Source organism: Pomacea canaliculata, linkage group LG10 (assembly GCF_003073045.1).
Source record: "Pomacea canaliculata isolate SZHN2017 linkage group LG10, ASM307304v1, whole genome shotgun sequence".
NCBI classification, from domain to species: domain Eukaryota; kingdom Metazoa; phylum Mollusca; class Gastropoda; order Architaenioglossa; family Ampullariidae; genus Pomacea; species Pomacea canaliculata.
In genome coordinates this window covers 20,791,290-20,813,504 of record NC_037599.1, presented here as the reverse complement: position 1 = coordinate 20,813,504, position 22,215 = coordinate 20,791,290, and the positions used below count along the sequence as shown (strand labels likewise).

The following is a 22,215-nucleotide window of genomic DNA, read 5'->3' as shown; positions in this document are numbered from 1 at the left end:
GTCCCAAGTCTGTTTTGCCCTCCTGTCTGTACCACATATTAGATGAGAAATTCAGCAGACACCTTTTCTGCTCAGGCTCCATGATTTGGAATTCTTTGAACTCTAACTGGTCTTTAAAGAAAAAAAAAAAAAAAAAACATTCACAAAGCAGGAATCAAAACCATTTGAAAATGCACGTCTTTATTTGTAATGACATCCTCAACAGACATCAAGTTCTTTAATCATAAATGCTAAGCAAAATATAGTGACCTTTTTCATTATTAGTTATCTCCATAACCACTTTTTTTCTTGTTTTTTTTTTTTGGTTGGGTTTTTCCTTGGGAGAAATGGGGTTGTGGGTGACTATACAGTAGATCAATAGAGCTGCTTCCTGCAGATACTTGATCAAAGAAATGTCCAATTGGCTTGAAACAAAAAAATATCCCAGGTCAAGTCAGACCGAGACAATTGTGCCTGGAAGAAAAAGTATGCATGCACATACTTATGCAACTCTGTCTTTTTACTCTGTTCAGAATATGCCAAGACCTCAATGGAGACATTTCCACCTTTACAGAAAGAGCATAGCTGGGTAGGAACCCTATGCAACAGGTGCACTTAGAACACCAGGCCAAACAGCAGACTAATCTTGATGGTGCGAATCTTCCATAAATGAGCATATTTTGAACAGCGTACACATGCACACACACAGCATTAGGCTCACACCACATGACACAACACCTGAACAAACTTAAAGTGTTATGCTAGTATAGAGGTCCCATGCATAAGAAAGGCAATCGACTCAATTATGCCATCAGGGTTTGCATCAAGATGTTGTCTCCAAGGGAACTCTCATCCAAATGAAATCAACACAGGTGGATGGGAAAAGGAAATGACAAATACCACATTGGCAGCTTCACTTAGCAGCATCAGAGATCACTTTTGAAAAACCTAGGAAAAAAAATGGCCACACACTTATTGACGGGGTACCGTCTTTGATTCGATGTGCACATAAACAAGTTCTAGCTCTGCACATATGCTAACATGCAAAAACAAATAAGTGATATGCAATCAAATACAGCACCTATCTTCTCTTAAGGGCTGGTTTTATCGCAGTGAAAGCTTATCAACTGATCCTGAGAAAAAAAGTTCTAAATAAGCATCTCTGCTGGCAGTAGCATGCTGCTTGCTTTAAAGGCTGCCACAAAACACCATTTGTTGAAAGCCTGAGATCCCATTACTTTCACCTTTCCAAGTCACCAGAAGAAAAGGAAAGACTGCCACCACTCTTCTCAAACTAAGCACAAGAACCAAACCTTGCTTGACATTCTGGTCTTGCTGAACTGCCACATAAGGTTTAGATTCTTTTAGTTTGGACAACAGCAGAAGTTCATACCATGCACTAAAAAAAAAAAATTGTCCTCCAACTTTTTAAAAATTTAAATGACAAAAGGTTCTAAGTTTGTATTATAACATCTAAAGCAGTGTTGGTGAATTTTTCTTTTTCTTGGGTATTCATAACATCATTCAAGAGTCATAAAATATTTAAAAGTTTAAACATGAGAAAAAATTTGGTCATGCCAGAGCTTTGTCACTTCTACAACTTGTACACTCCCAGCTTGACTGGCAATGATGTCCTTCGGAGTTGCCACAATACAAGCTGGGGAACCCGGTGAGAAGTGTATGTGGCTATCCTTTGTTGGACGTTATTTGTTTGTCCCTCGAAATTTACATTATGATGATGATTCACTTAATATAAATATAAATTTACGTTACTATGAAAAAGCTTCAAGATTTACTGAATTTTAAATTCTGCCTGCAGCGTCTTTGGCCAGGCCAAACCAAATGATTTTGCAGGCAGGCCCATGAGCCAGATGTTCCCAACCGCTGATCTAAAAGTATGGGAGTACAGAGCCCTACAACTATCTTGGTCTAGCTAATATAGCACTTTAATGGAACTGACCAGAACCAGAACTAATCTGGTCCATCAAAAATAGTAGCAGATAAAAACTTTATGATCATGAACAGATCATCGAAGCTATAAGTTCTTTTATAGAGGCAAGTGACCTGCTAGCACTGTATGAGTTCTGGCTGCCAAAGTTATCTTTTAGTCCCATTCTTTCGATACACTCAAATGCATTAGGTCCCAACCACACATTACCACAACCACCCCCTCTCCTGTGAATCAAGAGCAATTAGTTTGAAAGAAACTACTGATAATTTTTCTTGAAAATTTCAAAACATTTGTATCTTTGACATGTGCATACTGTCTTAAACCAGAGAGAGCAGACTAGTACATTTTTTCCAGAAGCAGGTGTGGAGCAAGAAAGTGTTGGTGACAGTGGAGGGGCTATGAGATAAGGACAAAGCTGTTACGATTCCTGTACTACATTTCACATACGCAGCTGTATTTTGGAAACAATATTTTCCCTTCCCCACATTTTTTGGTATTTATCACAAAAGTTAAAAAGCTTCAAAAATGCAACATGTCTTTCCTACCAAATCTTTACAAGTATGCATGGGTGAGGAATACAAAGTTTATGTGGTTCATTATTTCTGAAACGGGCTATGCTGACTTATCACATGCGCCCTTTAATACATGTAAAATACTTTTATCATACTATATTTGATAGCTAACCAAGCAAAGACCTTAAACTTTATTTATTAATGGGTACTTCAAAGTTTACAAGAAAATGGCAAAATAAATTTAGATGTACTGGAGAATTTAACCTCCACCCTAAGCTACTGACTTTTCATAAGATGAAATCTAATATACCTGTAATGAAAAATTACCACACACACACACACAAAACAAACCCCGTTAGACATAGCTCATGGCATACTGCTGACAGTCAAGTTTTAGTTTACTACCAAGACCTCGATATGCATATCAGAAAATCAAACTCCAAAAGACATTTAAAATCTGAAATGTGGAAAGCTGGCATTCTCACCATCTTTTAGCAATATTCTTTTTCTTGCAAAGAGGGAGTTGTAGGAGACCAAAACATCTCTAAAGTGGTTATCTGTATCAGTCTCTTGTATAAGTTTACATTTACTGATCTGTTTCATGACATCTCTAATGCTGCAACTACTACAAATTAAATAATTCTGACCTTTAGCCAACATTACAATTTCCCACTATTTTAAGCAGCTTCATAAAAGAAACCTACAATGATGCCATGTTTGTATTCTGTGCCCATGAAAAAATGCCTCCACCAAAGGCTATTAACATGACTGCACATTAAGCCTGGCAATTAAATGAAGCAAAGATATATAGAGAAAGGGTATGATCTGCAGAATGGAGACCAAGCAAAGAAGTTACTGTAAAACAGATAACAGCAAGAAAAGATCAGGTCCTGTCACGACCAAAGGATACATGAAATTGTGGAAAACAGGACCCAAGTTCAAATCTGCCCATAACGAAAATAAATCTAAGAAAAAGTTACAGCCCCACCCTACCCAAAATAATAATAAAAAAAAATAATTAAAAAAAATCCCAAGCTTGGTTTTGAGCACACCACAACACAAACTAATTAAAATGACACAGGCTTAAACATGCTGTGTGCTGTTCACTTTCCCAAGTGGTTACTAAGCCTGATGAGATCCGGGTCTGGCTGGTGACCAACGAGGCACAGTGCATGACGTCACTTTTCCAAGATGCTATGCCAGTGGTCTGCTGTCAAAACACAGATGCTGAACCCTCTTCTGGGGCAGTCCTGACTGTGCTTCACATCCAAAAGAACGAGGCAGTATTTGATTCTGCTGCCCCCAAACCTGGCAAGCAAAAGCAGGTATCTTCCAAGCAAAACAGTGCACGTGTATGTGTGTGTATGTGTGCATGTGGGCAGGCACGTATACATGTGCCCACATACATGCATTCACACATCTGAAGTAATCCTCACACACACACACATCCACAAGTCTGAAGATGACTAACAGTGTCCCATCCACAAGCAAGTTGTTTGCCAGACGGCACTTAACAGGTCACAAAGCACAGGCAGTGCTTCTTTGTATCCCTAAGTCTCTGAAGGAATCAGTATGGAATAGAAAGAGACCAGGGATAAGAAGATCCGTTTAATTGCTGCCACCTTATGCTACATATCTACGTTTATTTGCAGTAGAACTGTGTATATCTGCAAAGTCTGTGAAACGCAAGCGTGAGAGAATGCTGAGCCAACACAAAAGTCTGGTTAGGTTGCTGCCTAACCATGAGACAGTCCACTCCACACTATCACACATCCTCATCAGAGTCTGTGTCGGATGACGACAGGGTTTCATTTAAATCCTGAGCCTGGGGTTGCTGCTTAAAAGCTGGGATGTGCTGTGGACTCCAGGCTTTGGGCAAGGTACGTGTCAAACCATTCCGCTGTTGCTGCAACTGTAAAATAAGCTGTATACTTTAAATACTACCAACAATTTCACAACCTCAAAATAACAGACTAAACTGTATGGAAACTCAGCGAGTCTCTAAAGATCACACAGCAATATTCCACTACCGAAAGCAACTTACACAGCAATCTTCTGATCTAGAGGAATGTTAGATGCTGGAGAACAGGTGTGGAACTGCTAGGAAAGTAGCATTAGAAAGTGGACAAAATCAAACGCTTCTTTGTGGAAAAACAAATTCTGACAAAACAGCACTAATTCTGAAGATTTTAATGAGTAAAAGAATATCAGTGGCCTTTAAAACTGTTTTCAGTGATACTTTATAATTTACAACAGGATCAATCTGCATCAGATTGGTGAAAGGCCATACCTTGTCTGTGAGCTGTTTAAACTCGCGCTTGTCATCCTCTGTAATTTCATACACTTCATCATCCTGTTCATCCCAGCCCATTTCACGTAAAAGCCTGCATAGTCAAAAGCAGACTTCTGTGATAATATTCATAGCAATATGTACTAAGTGTAAAAAAAAAAACATGTTAAGCATACCACTCACCATTCACATCCAAAATGAACAGGAAAAAAAAAAGCAAAGTAACAAAATATATATTTTGCTATGTAAACTGCTATTTCTGCTATTACAAATACATCCCCAATGCAACATACAACCAACAACAGTTGGTGCTCTATTATGACAGTTTGCAGAAGTCAGGTGTTGAAGAAAACGCACGTTAAAAGAGACTGCTTCTGATGCACCTCTTCCGTAAACACTACTCCTAACAACCTAAATGCTAGTCCTTTTTTACGCCCCTTCCTTTTGCAACATCATGTTACTCTCAGCTCTTGTTCTTATTTGATTTCTCTTTTTGTTTTCTGTATTTGATTTTATTCTTCGTTTAGTACCATAGTTTATTTTTTTATAGCTCATGTTATTTGTTTTCCTGTCCCTTCCTGAGGATTTGCTGATGACAAAAGGCTAACAAACCCTCTGCCTGGTTCCGGCGATCTTGATCAGTTGAATGTGCTTTTAATCATCCTTCTGAAGAAGTCACGTGCTTATAAAAATAAATTTGTGACCAACTGTGCTTTATTGCGTCTTTTAAGATCGCTTTCAAAGATATATGTAGTGCATTTTAAGAGAGCCTCTTTGTTTTACCACAGTACGTGTGTATTGATCGACTGCTCTTACCTGGAGAGTCAGTTCTCCTATAAATCATCAGTCAAGGGTAACAATGGTATGACCAAGTAAAAGCGAAAATAATCAAAAAAAAAAAAAAAAAAAAAAAAGGCACGGTTTTTAAGAGCTTTATTTTAACATTTAAATAAATGAACTTGAATTTATAGGTGCTGGAAGTCATGGCTTGTGGACTTTGATATCCCTATTAAGGTCCTTCTCATGACCTGATGTTGTATATTTTAGCCTGTCTTAAAAGGGAGGTTTTACTGTATAAGAAAACTTAGACTATATTTATTGTAAATCACATCATTTATGAATTTATGTGTCTAAAGTCATGGTTCACAGAATAAAAGCAGACTGGTTGATGTCCCTGCTGAAACCTCTCTCAAAAGCCTGTTTTGGGTGAGATTTTAGCAAGTGCTAAGGGAGGCTTTACTGCAAGGACTTCGCATGAACTGTAGAAATCTCCTTCCAGCAATGAACTATTTTGAATTCAAAATAGAATTCAGCTTCTCCCCTCATTCTGGGGACACAAGAGGCTTTAATTCATCTATCACCAATTAGCTAGAGAAACTTACACATTGCTTGTACAAAAGTACACCTGTTCAAATTTACGTTAAAACCTACAGCAGAAGACAACCATAATTCTCATGCTATTATTCTAAAGAGCATTTCTTGATCTATTACATGCACCAATCAGCAAAAAACCTTTTTTTCTTTTCTTGCAATAAATCTGAATGGAAGAGAGTAAGTGACTGTAATGGCGAACAAAGGGATCATGTGGCGCATTAAAAATATATATATATACTGCCAGAAAAAGCATGAATGTCACATACCAATGGTAATTACATACTCGTGCTGTTTCAAGTGAAGCTAACATGGGAAAAAACTTACCGCTGTTCTGCTTCCAGAGAACTGGAAAGAATGCCAGTGTTCCCGTTGGCCATGTGTTCATGCTCATGCTCCAGTTGCAAATCTGACAAGCCATTAGTAAGAACTTCGCCTCCACCTTCTGAACACTTGCGCTGCTTCTAAAAACAGGGAAAAACACAATAAGACGACTCTAGTCAGCATATCTAGACAGTGTGCCCCTGCAGTTTTAAAATGGCTGGATATTTAAATTTTATAGACAGAATATTATTTAAGTAAAAGATCAGATCAGCAAATTCAGTTACAGTTATCAAGATGACAGAAGAGATCTAATTTTCTCCATGGTTTGATGAGAATTCCAACAAGTTTTTTTTTTTTTGTTTAAAGGAAAAGAATCTTTGTTGAAATGTATTTAACCCACCATGTTGTTGTTGTTCTCAGGATGATTCCCTTCATTATGTCCATTTTGAACATGTTCACTGTCTGCTTCTTTTCGAAGGGCTTTGAGAAATTCACTCTTCTTATCTCCAAGTGGCTTCGGCTGTCGCACAAGGCGCGAGCTCAATATCTCCATGGGTGGAGTTGAGGTTTGCTGTTGACCCTATCATCACAATGATTTTAGCATTCCACACATTACATGCATTTAATCACAGTTTTCACTGATGATTTATCCAGTTCTTTAACCAACATGAAACAAGCATCTCTTCAGAACCATCTCAAATGGACACAAATGAATCATATCACTCTGAATGCACTGGGGAATGATGTAATTAAAGAGGGTGAGCAAGATCTTGAGAAATCCATAACAGAATGAGTTGCAGTAGTGATGAGCCATATAGCAATACTTGTTCATTAAATGCCATTACTAAAACATAAGGGGATTCAACAGTTTGAATGCTCACGTTGCAGCTAAACAAAGCTACTGTGAATCACTACATACGGTGACAATGCAACAGCCTTGCAGGGGTGACATCTTCAACAACTCTGTTCAAATCCGAGCATCACCTTTAAACCACCAACTAACGTGTGGCTATAAAAAGAGTGGTGTGATAAGGGCTTGCAAAGTGGTGTAACAGAGGGATTGTTCACATCAAGACAAATAGCCAGAGAATTATCAAGTGGGGAACAGGCAACAAACTTAATTCATGCTCCATTCAAGACCCCACAAAGAAAACAACAACTAGAAAAGGAGGAGTGTGGGAATAAAACACCACCTGCAAAACACTTGCTGGACTTCTCTCCAACAACACATGCACAATGCAGCAAAAAAAAAAAAACAAAACAACTCTGAGGGATCAAAATTATACAAGACTGATTTTAGTATTTTATATTCAAGCATGCAGAAGTTAAAATTATATCTCTTGGATTCACAAATGGTATCCATACACCATGCTGTGTTTGATTTTTTTTGTTTGGCGCCTTTTACAATCTTTAATAGCAGTTTGGACAAAACTTCTTAAATTCAGCTTTATAAGGACTTTTCAAAAAAAAGAAGAAAAAAAAATCACTTGAACTTTCAGTAAAACAAGTGAAACATTTTTGCTGCATTATGCACACATTTTCTGATAAGTTAAGGAAGTTTGTTAAATAATCAGGGAAATAAAAATTAAATTTGCACTCTGATCACAGTCAGTAATAAAAACGAATTGCAAAGTTACCTTTATGCATAAACACCCATGTTCATCACCTATGTCCTGAATAAAAAACTGATTTCACAATTTACTTACAGTAAAATGTTTAAATCAATCTCCTAACAAAATCTGTACATCCTCCCTTTGCACATCTATGTACTACAGGTTGTTGACAGGTTTTGCATACAGCAACCAGCTGCTGTAACCCTAAACACAGGCCGATCTGTGCAATGCTAAGCAGCCCAGTGGCTGAAAAAAAAGACAACACACCTCCCTGCCAGCACCTAGGCTAGACCCTGCAGACTTGAGAGAAGCCAAAGGGGACACGTCTCTCAGACTCCCGTTCACACGGCCTGTGTCTCGCCCATCCTTGCGCATTGTCCCACTCTGCAAGACAACATAGATGGTCTGCTTCATCTCAGAAGGCTACAGATGCCACTGGTTGGTGGAACTTCTGGGACTGGGTCCTTGATTATTAAACTAAAATACTTGGGCCCTTTTTCAGCTAACTGTACTCAAGGAACAATTTTGGTTATTGGCATAAAAAGCATACACCAACATACATCAATCATTCCAGCAGGGCTTCTGCTAAGGCTAAATTCTTTGGGGTCACAGGGACACCTTCTTCAGATTTTTAAGGGGTCCCTGTTCTTCGCCCAAATTTGAAGGGGACCCCATTGACGAAAATTGAAGGGGTCCTCCGAACTTTTAATGCGTACTGTACGCAATTTTTTGCGTAAGCAGAAGCCCTGATTACAGCAACATACATCATGCACTGGGTGACAACATCTGATACTTTGGTGTGCACATATGCATACACAAACTATTAACATTTAAGAAGGCCAACAGCTATAAGGCTTCACAGAGCTACAACAGCACCAAAGCATTGGTAAAAAAAATATGGAAAACCATGCCATTCACATGCATTTATGCACTCTCTCTCACATACAAAAACATGCAAAATACTCTTACACTATATGTGCAATGCACTCAAAAGTGGTAGCAAAACAACTATATTTTTAAATGCCTTCCCTCTATAACCACAGACAAGCACACCACTTATGACAGCAATTACAGATTGACTGAGGTTCAACTAAGACTAAATTAAGGCGAGCATGTGCGTTTTTCATAACTACTAACCACATAATCCAGTTTCCAATTCTTTCATTTACATCGCTGCTATTTCAATATTTTTAGGCACAACAAAGCAAACATCTAAGAAAACTGTCAATCTCCCACCACAAAAAACTGTGACAGCCAAGCTTTCATAGGACGGAAGATGATTAATGTTTGCTGTTTTCACTATAGGTTTACTTTCCTTTTGTGCCCCAAATCCATCAAGCTGTAATATGAAAATTGCCCTTCAACTACTAACCACAGACTGCTCATGTCATCTAGTCCCCTTGTACACCTTGCTGTCAATATACAGCACAAGACACTGCCACTGTCAGGGACAGGTATCTTCAAAAATACTATTTTAATCTGGCTATAGAGATAAAAATCACTTATGCATGCAAGCACATCTTTTACCCCAACTATGGTTATCAAAAAAAGGGAAAAAGTCACCTTGTTAGGAACAAGAGCTTTGTAGATTCCTGAAGCAGAATGCTTCATCTCAGTTGCCTCTTCAAACTTGGACCTGGGTGGATTATCTGTGGTCAAAAAGACAATTACAAAAAAAAACAAACTGATGACTAAAAGGTCTCAAAATCTTTGTATGCAGTGACAAGTGAATGATTAAGACAGCATGCACACATTCTCTCACTGTGGTTACTCACCCCAAACTCCTCCTGTCGCTGTATTTCTGGAGGTTTTAGGCTCTGGATCACCATCCATACCATTCAAAGATGGCTATAATTGACAAAATTCCTAAATTAGTAAACAATCTGATGATCAAATTAAACAAAGCAAAATGCGCAATTAAAAAGAAATGGTTTTCCCAAAATCATTTACTCCCCCAGAATAGATATTACAACCACTGAAAAGAAAAAATCTGTATAAGCTTGATCTTCTAATTCTGCTGACAGTGAAGTAAGAAATAAATACAGTGGAACCTCAATTATCTGGTCTTCAAATAACTGTGCATTCAATTACAGTCAAATCTCCCTACTATGCCACCTACCGGGACCGAGCAAAAGTGGCATAGTAGAGAGAGTGGCATAGTAGAGAGGGTTCGTAAAAACGGCTTTATTTGCTCAGGTTACCCGTCAGTCCAAAGCAGGGGTGGGCAATTAATTTTCCCAAGGGGCCGCATGAGAAATTGGGATGGTTTTAGAGGGCCGGACTAATATAGTTAACTCAGTTTTACCCAATACTGTATGTATAGTATATATACTGGCGGGCGGGTCGGTCAGAGACAGGAGGCCTTTGCCCAGGTCTGGTCCAAAGCTCTCAAGAATCGTCGGCTTCGCTAGCTGTCTCCTCTCATTCTCCCCCTCACCTCTTCATCCTCCACCCCTCCCAACCACATCCGCGCACCTGCATCCTGTCGCTAGTCGACCCCCTCACACCTTCCCTCTGTCACGTGGCTGTCACCCGGCCAGCAACCACCCCCCCCCCCCACATTGCCAGCCTCCACCCTCCCTGTGTGCATGCTATGTTCCATGCCCACTAACTGCAATGTCTCACACTGCCATACAGTATAATAGTCAAGCTCTGCGCGGAATTTCACAACTTGTGTCTTTTAACAGTCACAAAAAAAGTGGCATAGTAGCGAGAGTAGGGGTGGCATAGTAAATTTTTTTTTACATTGAATTTATAGTCGGGACCGAGCAAAAGTGGCATAGTACCGAGAGTGGCATAGTAGAGGGGTGGCATAGTAGGGAGATTTGACTGTATCTGGGACTGCCTAAAATTAAAAAAAGTAACTGCTAGGCATCACACAAAAAAACAAATTAAAGTATAGCATCTATGCACCAGCCAGGCAATCCCCTGGTGTTAAAAAAAACATTACATTTAATTCAATGACTAGGACTAATTCCAAACACTCTCCCTCCACTTTTTCAAGATTCTGACTGCCATTCGTCTTTAAGTTTCAATATTTGTCTTCTGCTTCAACACTTTTTTTTGGATAAGACTGTAAAGGTGATCATCTGACAACTCTCATTCTAGTGGTTGACACTCACTCGGATGAAGACGCATGACAGCAGCAATGTGTCTACAGCTAAAGTATGGTGCTGGTCCATACTGCTACGCCCCCCAGGCTGCAGTCAGATAATCCTACCATTGTACATCTCTGTGGTTGCCGTTAGTATTTGGTGGAGCCCCTTGTTTGACACCAGTTAGTTGGTTCCACTTATGTTTTTTCTTGACTCACCATCTGCCCTGCGTCTTGGTACAAATCAAAGTTTAACGGCAGGTCCACTGTGTCAAGACAGCCTCTCAGTGCTCGCTCCAGGATTAAGCAAAATCAGTCAGCCAAGTAGCAGCAGCCCACTGGCTGTTCACGGCCAGTCTTAAATACCCATCCTAGTCAAGATGGACACAGGATGAGCATGGCATGGACTGCGCAAGGGGTTCAACAACTTGGTCCTGCATTTTCTGTGTATGTAGAGGGGTATGTACACAGGGGTGACACTACCCCAATCTCTTCTCTATACCCTGACCGTGCATTCTAGCTTTTGCAAACTTTCAGAATTATTTTCAATTATCTGTGATTTTTTATTATCTGGATAACATATGCCTGTCATTAAACTGGATAATTGAGATTCCACAGTATCCCTTATGCCACTCTTCATGTTCTCTCTGATCTTTTTTTTATGCCCGCAAAATTTCAGCATTCATCAACCAAGAGGATTGGTACTTCCAATATTTCTAAAAACCTGACAAGGTGACAGACCAGCAACAAATACCAAGAGAAAATAGGACAAACATGACCAACTTTTTACTCCAGCATGCTCTGACTCTACTTACAAAGTCATCATTGAAAGGCTTCTCTTTGTCATCGTTGTCTACTGAGGGATCACTATCCTTGCTCTCCTTCGACTCACTGCGGCCTTCCCAGCCATACTGTGCTCGCTTGCTGGTACTGTTGGTGTGGGTTCCCGTACCATAGCCAGGATAAGCATCACCATGTGGGTAAAAGTCATAGTAGTAGTAGTTCGAATAGCTTCCATTCATCTGAGAAAATAAAGACCACCCATACAGATTACGACACCCACAGGGTCTGAACCAATGGTAACCTATTATACTTTCATTAATACAGCTATATCAAAAATGTTCTTGTTTAGGATTTCTCTATGCTCACCTGGTTGTATCGCCCTGATGGAGTTTGTGGGTACTTGCTGCTTTCACGGCCTGTTGGTGCACGCAGCAAGGATGGTTGAGAGCTATACTGCATGGGATAGTCATAAGTATAGTTGCCATAGTAACCATAGTTGTAGTAGTAATAGTCATCTTCTACAGAATGATGGCGAAACTTGGGATGGGTGGGTGAATACCGCTTGCTTGCTAAATGACAAAGTAAAACATAAAAAAATCACCCTCAGAATTTTTAAATGTCAATAAGCATCAAATATCAAGGACTATTTAACCTACAGAGCTATATGTGTTTGAGTGTAAGAGATTAAGCCTTCCCTTGGAAATATTAATGAAGGCTATAATGATGCTATGAAATATCTTTTCTTCTAACACTAATATACCCACTCGTATGCAGGCACACAACACAAATATGCAAATACACATACAATACATTCCAATATTTTTCTGTGAAGCTCCAAATTTTTTAACTGAAATTGAGACATGATTCCCACATATTTTAAAAGAACATTTTTTATTAACCAATTCTTTGAGCACATGGGTTTGTTTTTTTTTATTGCTTTCTTATTGTAAATGTATAAGATCACAAGGAGCAAAATGTTTAAAAACTTTTCTCCCACACAACAAATGAATTAAATAATTTAGAATCCACATATATTAAATTTTAAATAACACAGTAAAACCTTCTCATTAAGACCTTCCACATTCCAGCCACTTTCTTCAATATGACCCAAAATCTTTTATGGACATATTTTGTTATTTAAACATTTTTATCCACGAAAACCTCCCCAACACGACTTAAACTGACCAACAGTTTGTGCTCTATTACAACTTTTGCAGACCACATTCTTGGGGGGAGGGGGGAAGTAGACTTTAAATGGCAACCTGGCAATATGCATTTAGAAAACAAATCTCACGATGGCACATAAACAAAATTTTGTCTTAAAGGCCAGATGCAGTTCAAAAAATATCTATTTTACATAATGCTGCTATGTTTTTGATATAATTTGTTTTGCCCTTCACTGAAATTTCAAAATATTTTCTTTTTACACATTGTTAGAGTTGCCATGGAAACAATCCAAGATGGCATCCAAAAAGCTTACAACTCCTGTCAGTAAACTCAAAATTCTTTTTGAAGTGGTTACCTAGAGGAAAATTCTACATTTTAGTGTTTAAGAAAAGTAAAAACAATTTAGGTTTTTTATACACTTCTTTTGGTATTGTTTACATGTAATAAAAAATTATTTAAAACATTACTACACTTTTAACAGTTTCAAATTATGCCAGATTTATGTCAGAGACATAAAGAAAGACTAAACAAAATTATTGGGCCATATCATATGTCAATATAAAGAACAAACTGTAACAAAAACAAGAAATTGAGAAAACAAGCAAAAGAAAAAGTGAAAGTTTAATAATTCTGTTTCATATGAGCCTATTATCTCATTTAGATATTAAACAGAAAATACAATCTTTTAGTGTTTTCATTACATTTAGTTTTAAAATAACTAAAGTTATTAAGACGTGTCAAATTTTATGGATTGCCTTAATCGTTCTTTAAAGTCTTTATCGTCTTTATTTTTATTTTGTATGGGTTTGTATTAAATGTATATGTAGATGTTTGGTAAACACCAAAATGTGTTACTGCTTGGGCATTCTTTTTGACTTCCTGGGTTAATTTGAATTTTGGTGTTGAGACAACTGAGTTTTGTAAGTGACAATAAGTTCATGGTAGATAGGGTGATATAGTATTGGGTTGTCTTTTTTTATACCAGCACACATCAGTTGATAAGGCTTTTACTAAAGACCCTTTGCAGAAGTCACATTTATAAAATTAGATCCTTGTGATGAATGTGTTCTGCTGTGATTTTTTTTGCAGAAATTAAAAACACACCATGAATTTTTAGAGAGCATCCTTATCTACTACTGTATATATGTCTATTACTGTATATATGTATTGATAGATTGCTCTAACCTGGGGCCTCAGAAAAGGCAAGTCGTTGCCCAGGCTTACATAGAAAACTCTAAGACAAGTGTCTTGCTTTTTTCCTAAAGTTATAAAGTAGCATCCAAACCCATCAGATGTTGCTTTACCCCCAAAAGCCACAGTTATAAAGAGGTGGCAAAGGTATCCTAAGGTAAAGAAACATGAAATAGTGTCTGCATGGTCTGGACACCACTTTCTAACTTCAGAAACAAGATGCTTCTTCTATCTAGAGTTTTTCCCTTTTAGTACTGGGAAAACAACCCACTCTCACCCTATAACGATGGCCCTTTAAGATATGGTTCCCCTATAAATTTTCAACGAAGGACAACTGCTATGGAATAAGCAAGCATGATGAAAGAGGGGGGGGGGGAGAAAAAGCTAAATGATATGTCCATTACAGCTTTACATTTAAATAAATGAAATTGAATTTATAGTGTTTGATGTCTTAGTCCCTGGAATAACTAGCAAACTAGCTGATTTCCCAATTAACACTGAGTCCTGGCATTGACCTTTAAATCTGATACCTAAATATGTGCAAATCTGAATAATTTTTTTCACACAATCGTAACAAATAAACAAGAGAGGAATATAAATCAATAAAATAAGTTCAATAAAATAAAGTTTAAAGGGAAGAGAAAGAAACTGTTCCTACCTTATTCCATTGTGAAATTGCACTTTTTTGTAAATCCAAAGGAAATTAAATAAATCAAATCATATTTTCAAAAAGAACAATCTGAGACAGGCTTACGCACAATCATCACTGTGATGTTTACTCCGATATACAGTGGATTTTAATGGTTACACACCATGTAAAAATGAATAAAACAACTTATGATAATGAAGAACAACTGAAGCCTCAGAAATAGGCCCCAAAAATTATGAAAAATTGCTAGCTATTTTTGTGTGTGCACTTGCATTTGCAATGGTTTTTGAAAAAAAAGGTACATCTGCAAAAATTCAAGTCTTCCTGCTCCTATGTTAAGGGATTTAACTCTTTCCAAACATGATTTACCAAGCCAAATGACTGGATTTCATCCCTTTTTGTTTACAGTCTTTAGTAAAAATTAATAAACATGACAGAAATGGATGAGTGGCCCAGTCTTAATAGTTACTAAAGGGGCTTAAAGTATTTTATATAGCATCAATAAGTTAAAACCCCTCCAAATTACAACCTGGTATTGATGGATTTTGTGAGTCTTAATAGGGAGGTTTTACTGAACTTTAGTATAGTGATGTTTATTGTAAACATCTACAGTGACACAACACTGCAGTGAATCCACACAAATTTAAATCTGTACTAGTCTTTTAAAATTTTAAACACTTTATATGGTTATGAAAGAGTTTATTTAAAAATTATAATCCATAAACTGGCTGACAGTTGCAGTATCTTATCAATATCTTTGTTATCCCCTTACATTATGAAGAGAGTGGCCCTGGTCAGTGATCAGTCATCTCTAAGCTGTCTTCCTGTGGTAGACAATGTGTTAAGAATGTCAACCCCTTCACTAAACCCATTTAGCAATAACTAATATGCTTTTACTCACCATCATACAACTCAAATGAATTCTGACGATTCAACTGCCTGGGATAGTCATTTCCATAGCGATTTAAAAAACTATCATCACGTCGCTGGCGTCCTCGTTCCTGCTGGTGCGTACTACTCTTGGAGCCAGCTGGCTTCTGTAACATCAAACATTCTTGAAAATTGCATGCATGCATATATAAGCAGGATCAAATGAAAACATCAATCTAACTATAATCAAGCATGATTACATAGTTGTGCACCCTATCCACAGTTTTAACAAAGACTTGTTATTAAGGACTGCCTTTTATAGTGCAAAATAGCTCAACAAAATAACACTTGTAAAACCCTTTTGCACCTATGTTTGGACAGCAGCTTGCTTCTCCAAGGTTAAATCATTACTATAAGCAGAAGCTTATTTCTGGCTCCCACTCAGTCAAGATACTCGGCATTTATGCACCATCACTTACACCTACTTGCCCATTTTTGTATCATTGCTAACACGTAGTTTATCATTAAAATGAATCCACCTCCCACTGTGACAAGCAATTTTTAAAAAATCATTTTGTAATCATGTGATTGTAAGCTTCATGCCTATGTTTAAATAGCTATGCTCTATAAAAGATTATGAATGTCCAAAAGAAACTTACAGTTGGATTGCTGGATGGAATCTTGAGCCATGCTGGAGCAAAGTCGTGTTTAGGTGCGTTGCTGGCTGCCATGCCTAAAGCTCCATTATGGCACCCTAATTAAATGGACAGTTGCACATAATGGTAATATGCAACTCAAGTTTTATATGATTGACATGTAATTCATACATGGCAGAAAGAAATTGGTCTCAAGACTAATAAGCAAATAATAATGATCAAAGGCAACAAAGCTATTCTAATCCATGACTGACTTGACATAGCTTCAAACCCATGAATCATTTGAAGCAGTTTTTTTCTAAATTTTGCAAAATAACAAAAAATCTTTTGCAAAAATACTGTGCTATTCTTATAAAGGCAAAATGCCTTAGAGCGGGAGGCATAAAGCTGACCATCTAGGTTTATGAACTGGGAAATGCTATTTGATGGTTGTTTTGTTTTAAGCTAAGCTACATTTGTAATTAAACCATTATATATTTACCGCAGTTATTTGTAAGAAAAAAATAACAGTGATCAACTACAATAATCCCTCATTTATCGTGGGAGATAAGATCCAGAACCACCCGCGATAACTGAAAATCCGTGAAATAGAATCATTATATTTATTTATGTATTTATACACTACATTAAGGCTTTATAACCACTCCCCCCCCCCAAATACTTTTACGCTACATAAACCTTTACCATTTCCTTAGTAACCATTCCTACACTGTTCTGCATATGTATTGTATCTTTACAGTAAATAAAAGAACAAACACATATGTACTGTACTGTAGAGTAATACAGTACCTGTAATAGAACGAAAGATGAAAAAGTAAACAACGCGCCACTATACTGAGCCAATCGGGGGCTGGGATATAATGCAGCACTCTCTGCTTCTCTAGCAACCAACCAATTGTGTGTTGTTTACAATTGTGAGTAGGCACGTAGCATCTCAGGCAAGTGATGCTGGTTCTCGTTTCAGAGTAAATACATGCACTGTTTACTGTTTTTCATATTAATTTTATTATTTATATTTCTTTATTGTTAGAATTAATATTAGTAATATATTTGTATATACTTTAAGCTTTTTTCATCTAAAAATTCATAAAATATATATATATTTTCCACTGATCGCGAAAGGTGAGGCGCGAAATGGTGAGGGATTACTGTATTATAAGTTTTAAAAAAAATTTCCCAATCAAAAAGTGTACATTTTAATATTAATGTTTTCTTTCTGGTATGATTCTATTTTTTTTTGGGGGGGAGACCCTTTAAAGCGCTAAAAAAAAATTCCCTGTACACTAGTCAACATCTCAGCATTCATATACCACCAATGTTTACTTAACATGCATCTAAAATATGAAGCAATTGAAAACTGACAATTGTTTGACAACAGTAGACCATGAATAACTTATTAAAAACATGCAGCATCTGCAACATGCAGTATCAAATCTACAGCACATATCAAACTGTAATATAAGAACAATCAATCCTGCATACTTTTTACTGGGACTGACATAAAGACTCACCTTCAAAACCAGAAAGATGCTGTGGTTCTCACTTGTCTCTGTTCTTTACAAAGGCAGCAAGATTCACAATAAACAAATCAATTGCTGTCTATGGGTATAAACTATCCTATTCACTGATGCTTGTAGTTGAAGACTCCCATGTTTCAACCAACACAAGCAAAGTTCAGCTCACAACTGAGATCAAAGGCACTTCAATGAGATTTTGCGTTGCCTGGTGTAGTTGCACAATTCACAACAATGTCTATGTATGAAAATGACTGTACATGAAATATAATTATTTAGCTATTTACAAACTTTTAATGACACGATGAAATACTGGATGGTATAAAAGTCACATGGAAATGGTTCTTATGAGGGATTAGTGAATAGTGTGTCAGGAAAGGGCTGATATATAGTCTGCATTTTCCCTGGTTTTCCACTGGAAACCTGCATTCATCTTGAACTCTAAATGTTTACAAAAAAAAGGTTCTACTGTGACATTTATACATACACTGCATGCACTTCTTTGTCTCACATGAGGCCTAAGAAAACACATGACCTTGAAGTCGTACAGTCTCCCTACCCTGGCAGCCGCCACTTATGTGGTTTTCCTAAGCCTTACTAAAGCATTGTCATTGTAAGTACATACTTCAGGCGCAAAAATAAATGAATTAGATGAACAGCTACATTTACTAGAATGTTTGATGCCCTGATGTTACATCCTGGCTGGTAACGCCATGACCCAAATTACGGAAAATTATCAGTACATACAATGGTGCCTGTTTTAGCTCGCTTTCACACACAAGCCTAATTGTTTCTCACGTTCTCTTTACAATGTCCACTTCTAAATGAATTATAGTTTCCAAGCAGTTATATGTCCAATAAAGGTGATTCAGGAAGCAAATACACTCTTCCACAGGTAGATACCAGAAAACGTACTGAATCAAAACAGGTGCACGCGATAGGTTGAAAGTTGTTTACAGGTGGATCACTCTTTCCGAACTGTTACCTTTTCAAGACGAAATATTCGATTTTAAACAGTTTTCGACGTCATAAATATATCATCCAGTCATAAAGATTTCCATCATTGATCGAGTTATTACAAAACGTAAACACACGACCGCAACACACCACAGCAGTACAAAATATTGCTCCGCAGATTCGTGGTCCAGTATGCTCAAGATGGCGCTTGTTATATCCCATAATAACATACTCTCGATCCAAAGTTCGACAATTGAAAGCAGCTTAGGCTGTTTTTATATTGAATAATCAACAACTACAAATCAAAAATAAATTTTTAAGCTGTCAAGAAAACTTTGTGAGCTGAGAAAATTTTGTGTAAGTGAAGATGTGATGCAAATGAAATAAATCACGTGAAAGATATTTTGACGCCGCTGTGGAACATTACACAGGCCCACTTTGGCTTTTTTTTTTATTTTTAATTTTGCTCACGAGTTGACGATGATCTGCACTTTCTTCGTCAGCAAAGCGTTGAACGTACGTTAGCATTGACCAGCAACTATAAACTTCTTTGCTTTTATGCATGTCCTCACTGGCTTTTTTGTGCTGCATAATGTGCTGACAGAATGTAGTAATCAAACATTGTTGAGGACTGTGTGCGAGTCTATCGTGGCCATGGAGACATGCTGCCTGCTGACTTCGCGCCATACGTTTATGAACAGTTATATATTCTACGGCCGTAACGCACACACGGAACAACTATAAGTAACCAAACAAAATTTATACATTTTAGTCACACTGAAACTTAAAACAGGTGACCGGTGAAAAATATAAAGGCTCGATCGCGCATACACACATATAAACAAGCACAGTCGCAAATCAACGATCTATATATAAACTGTTATTTATACAAGAGGTCGGGGTATGTTTTTCTTCTTTATCCCACTTATTTTAATGTATCAAGAATTTGCCCAGTGCTGTGAATGAAATAGAAGATAAGGATGAATTCTGGCCATTTTTAAAACTTTATTTGTTATTTATTTTGCGTTTCTGTGGCTGTGTAAAATTTCACAGACATTAATTCCCCTTTCTTCAACGATGAAGAAGTTTAATTTATGTTTGAAAGCAGTATTTTTTATATTGAAAGAGGGACAGTGGGGGAGGGAAGCCGGGAGATCAATGTCTTGTGCCATGGGTGGTCGGCCAGTCTGAAACTGTCACACACCTCTAAGGGTCCACCTCTGGCAGGAGGTAGGCCACAACCCATCCATCTATTCCCCAAAGCAGACGTATATAGATATTACACTCTCTGACCAAAGTAAGCTTGCACACCAAACAACCTTGCAGACGGCCTTCAGATGGCTATATATATATATGTCACAATTATCACGGAACGTATATATATCTGTATGTAATGTACGTACCCATCCCTTGTGGGGACGCTGGCATAGGAACTTTTATTATTATTATTTTTCCAACTCAGGCGCTATATAGAGGTTCCATCCGCGCTTGGTGAGATGGTACCGTTAGGGAGATGGAGATAATCCATATATAGTTTTCGAGAGGGAGATAATCCATAGTTTAAAATTCCAAGAACTGAAATAGCATCTTCTTTGAGCTGAGTAACAGCAAATTCCTTGTGCGCATTACTTTTAAAGCACTATATAATAATCTTTCCCCATTAGGCCTTCTTCAGATCAGAAGACTGTCAAATTTTACGAGATAATTGATCCTTTGAAGATGTGACCTAGCTGTAGTGGCGACATGCATGCTTTCAAGGGCGAGGTCGCCACCTCATCAAGACTTGAAAGAATGTTTCCACTATTTAAAGTATTACAACACTGTGTCGTTTATGCCGGTTTGGAAAGGCCCCTTATTTGCCCAAGGCCCCGCATCCCACTAGCGCCGACGTCACGATTTGAGTTGGTGCTCGAGGCGGCTTCAAAATTCTCATAATGCGCAGGCGTAGGGGTCAAGAGGTCATGTTGTGTTCTTGCGTGTGCAAACAACAAATTTCTGTCGTGGACTTGCTTGCACCAGGTTGGACGAGAGGGGGGAGGGAAGAGAGGGGTCTGGTGTACCCAGGCCCGCGGCTGTGAAGGGCCTTATATATATAGTCAGTGGATTTTTTCCTTCTTTCCTTTTTCTTTTAAGGAAAAGTTGACATAACATTCCTCACTCTGGGGGCGATTATTGTTTCTATCATGGATGTATGTAGGATCGTCACACCGGGGCTGGAGTTTTCGCCCCCAATCCCCCCACTCCTACCCGTCTCTTCTTCTCTGTACTCCTATAGATACCGTGTTTCTATATATAGTATGAAACTATATTTATGTGTAGAGCTATTTATCTATATACTTATAGAAGCCACTTTTAACTGGTCTTGATTACTGGATTAGCTTTTCACAGGGGTTATGATATGTGATGATTTTGACAGACGTTCACAGCATTGCTTGCACCAGAGTGGTTTCATAGTCAAGTCGTCCAGTCAGTATATAAAGCTATGTAACGTCAACTAAAAATCGAGTTTTTGCTTTACGGTTCTTACCGGTATCCATTATGGCCATCTACATGAATACGAAATTTAGCGTTATATCTTTATAGTAGTTGGCGGTTTGCGAATTGAGACTCTCTAACCTTGGCGATTCTTTGAGAAGCCACACAGTTGATACTAGAGTCAGAGTCAGGCCTGTTCTTAGCCCTCTCGGGGCTCGAGGCATATGGCATGTGCGAGGCTCAGGTCGCACTCTCTGCGCTGAACAGTAATGATAAATGAACATTAGGTATCAATTAAACAATGGACGGTGAAATACGTATAGGTACACTGAACAACATTGTTTTTACGTCATCAGTGGAATATATATCACTGGGTTTTCTTTCTTATAATTGTGGTTCCTACGGAGGTTTTGTGGCAAGTTCTTCATGAGTTCAATCATCTCTCTGCTTTCACACTCTTCAAAATTAGCACCGGAAGTAAATATTGGTTTCATTAAGGCTTTGGTAATCAGGCGAAATAGGAACTGGATTGTGAGATTTAGTGCTAGCTGCGTGCGAAGATCTTGTTCAGGCCATGTCGACAGGTCTGTTTCCGCTATTCTATGTACATTGTGATGCAAAGGTCAGAGACGTTGTGTGGCATGATTTGCCTCTCTCTCGGTCCTGCACCTTGCTGCGGGAAACATTCTAAACAGGAAATCGGAAATCGGAGCTCACGTCCTGAGTGGATACGCCCATGCGCACGCATGCAGACAAGGGTAACTGTCATCACAGACCTATATACTTCATAAATGAAGGTCCGTGACTGATACACTGCTT

General features: G+C 38.0%; 1 protein-coding gene across 2 annotated transcripts; it reads right to left on the bottom strand.

Moving 5' to 3' along the window:
- Positions 1-163: 163 nt before the first annotated feature.
- LOC112573326 (vasculin-like protein 1) lies at positions 164-19,156 on the bottom strand. Of its 2 annotated transcripts, XM_025253576.1 has the most exons (12): positions 17,962-19,155; positions 16,454-16,548; positions 15,826-15,961; positions 12,284-12,486; positions 11,950-12,156; positions 9,816-9,888; positions 9,604-9,689; positions 8,308-8,424; positions 6,828-7,007; positions 6,431-6,567; positions 4,733-4,826; positions 164-4,354 (listed from the first exon to the last, which is right to left on the bottom strand). In XM_025253576.1, the coding sequence occupies exons 2-12, from the start codon at positions 16,523-16,525 to the stop codon at positions 4,208-4,210; spliced, it is 1,452 nt and encodes a 483-aa protein (XP_025109361.1). In that variant the 5' UTR covers positions 16,526-16,548; positions 17,962-19,155; the 3' UTR covers positions 164-4,207. The 2 variants fall into 2 exon arrangements, with proteins under 2 accessions (XP_025109361.1, XP_025109362.1); XM_025253577.1 differs by lacking the exon at positions 8,308-8,424 and having other exon boundaries at positions 17,962-19,156.
- Between the last annotated feature and the right edge of the window lie 3,059 nt (positions 19,157-22,215).

Coding starts and splice junctions, on each gene's coding strand:
- LOC112573326 (XM_025253576.1), bottom strand. CDS start 16,525: ATGGCAGCCAGCAACGCACCTAAACACGACTTTGCTCCAGCATGGCTC. Junction 9,889..11,949: donor AGCCTTTCAATGATGACTTT/GTAAGTAGAGTC, acceptor TGTCAATTATAG/CCATCTTTGAATGGTATGGA. Junction 7,008..8,307: donor GCCTAGGTGCTGGCAGGGAG/GTGTGTTGTCTT, acceptor TTGTGATGATAG/GGTCAACAGCAAACCTCAAC.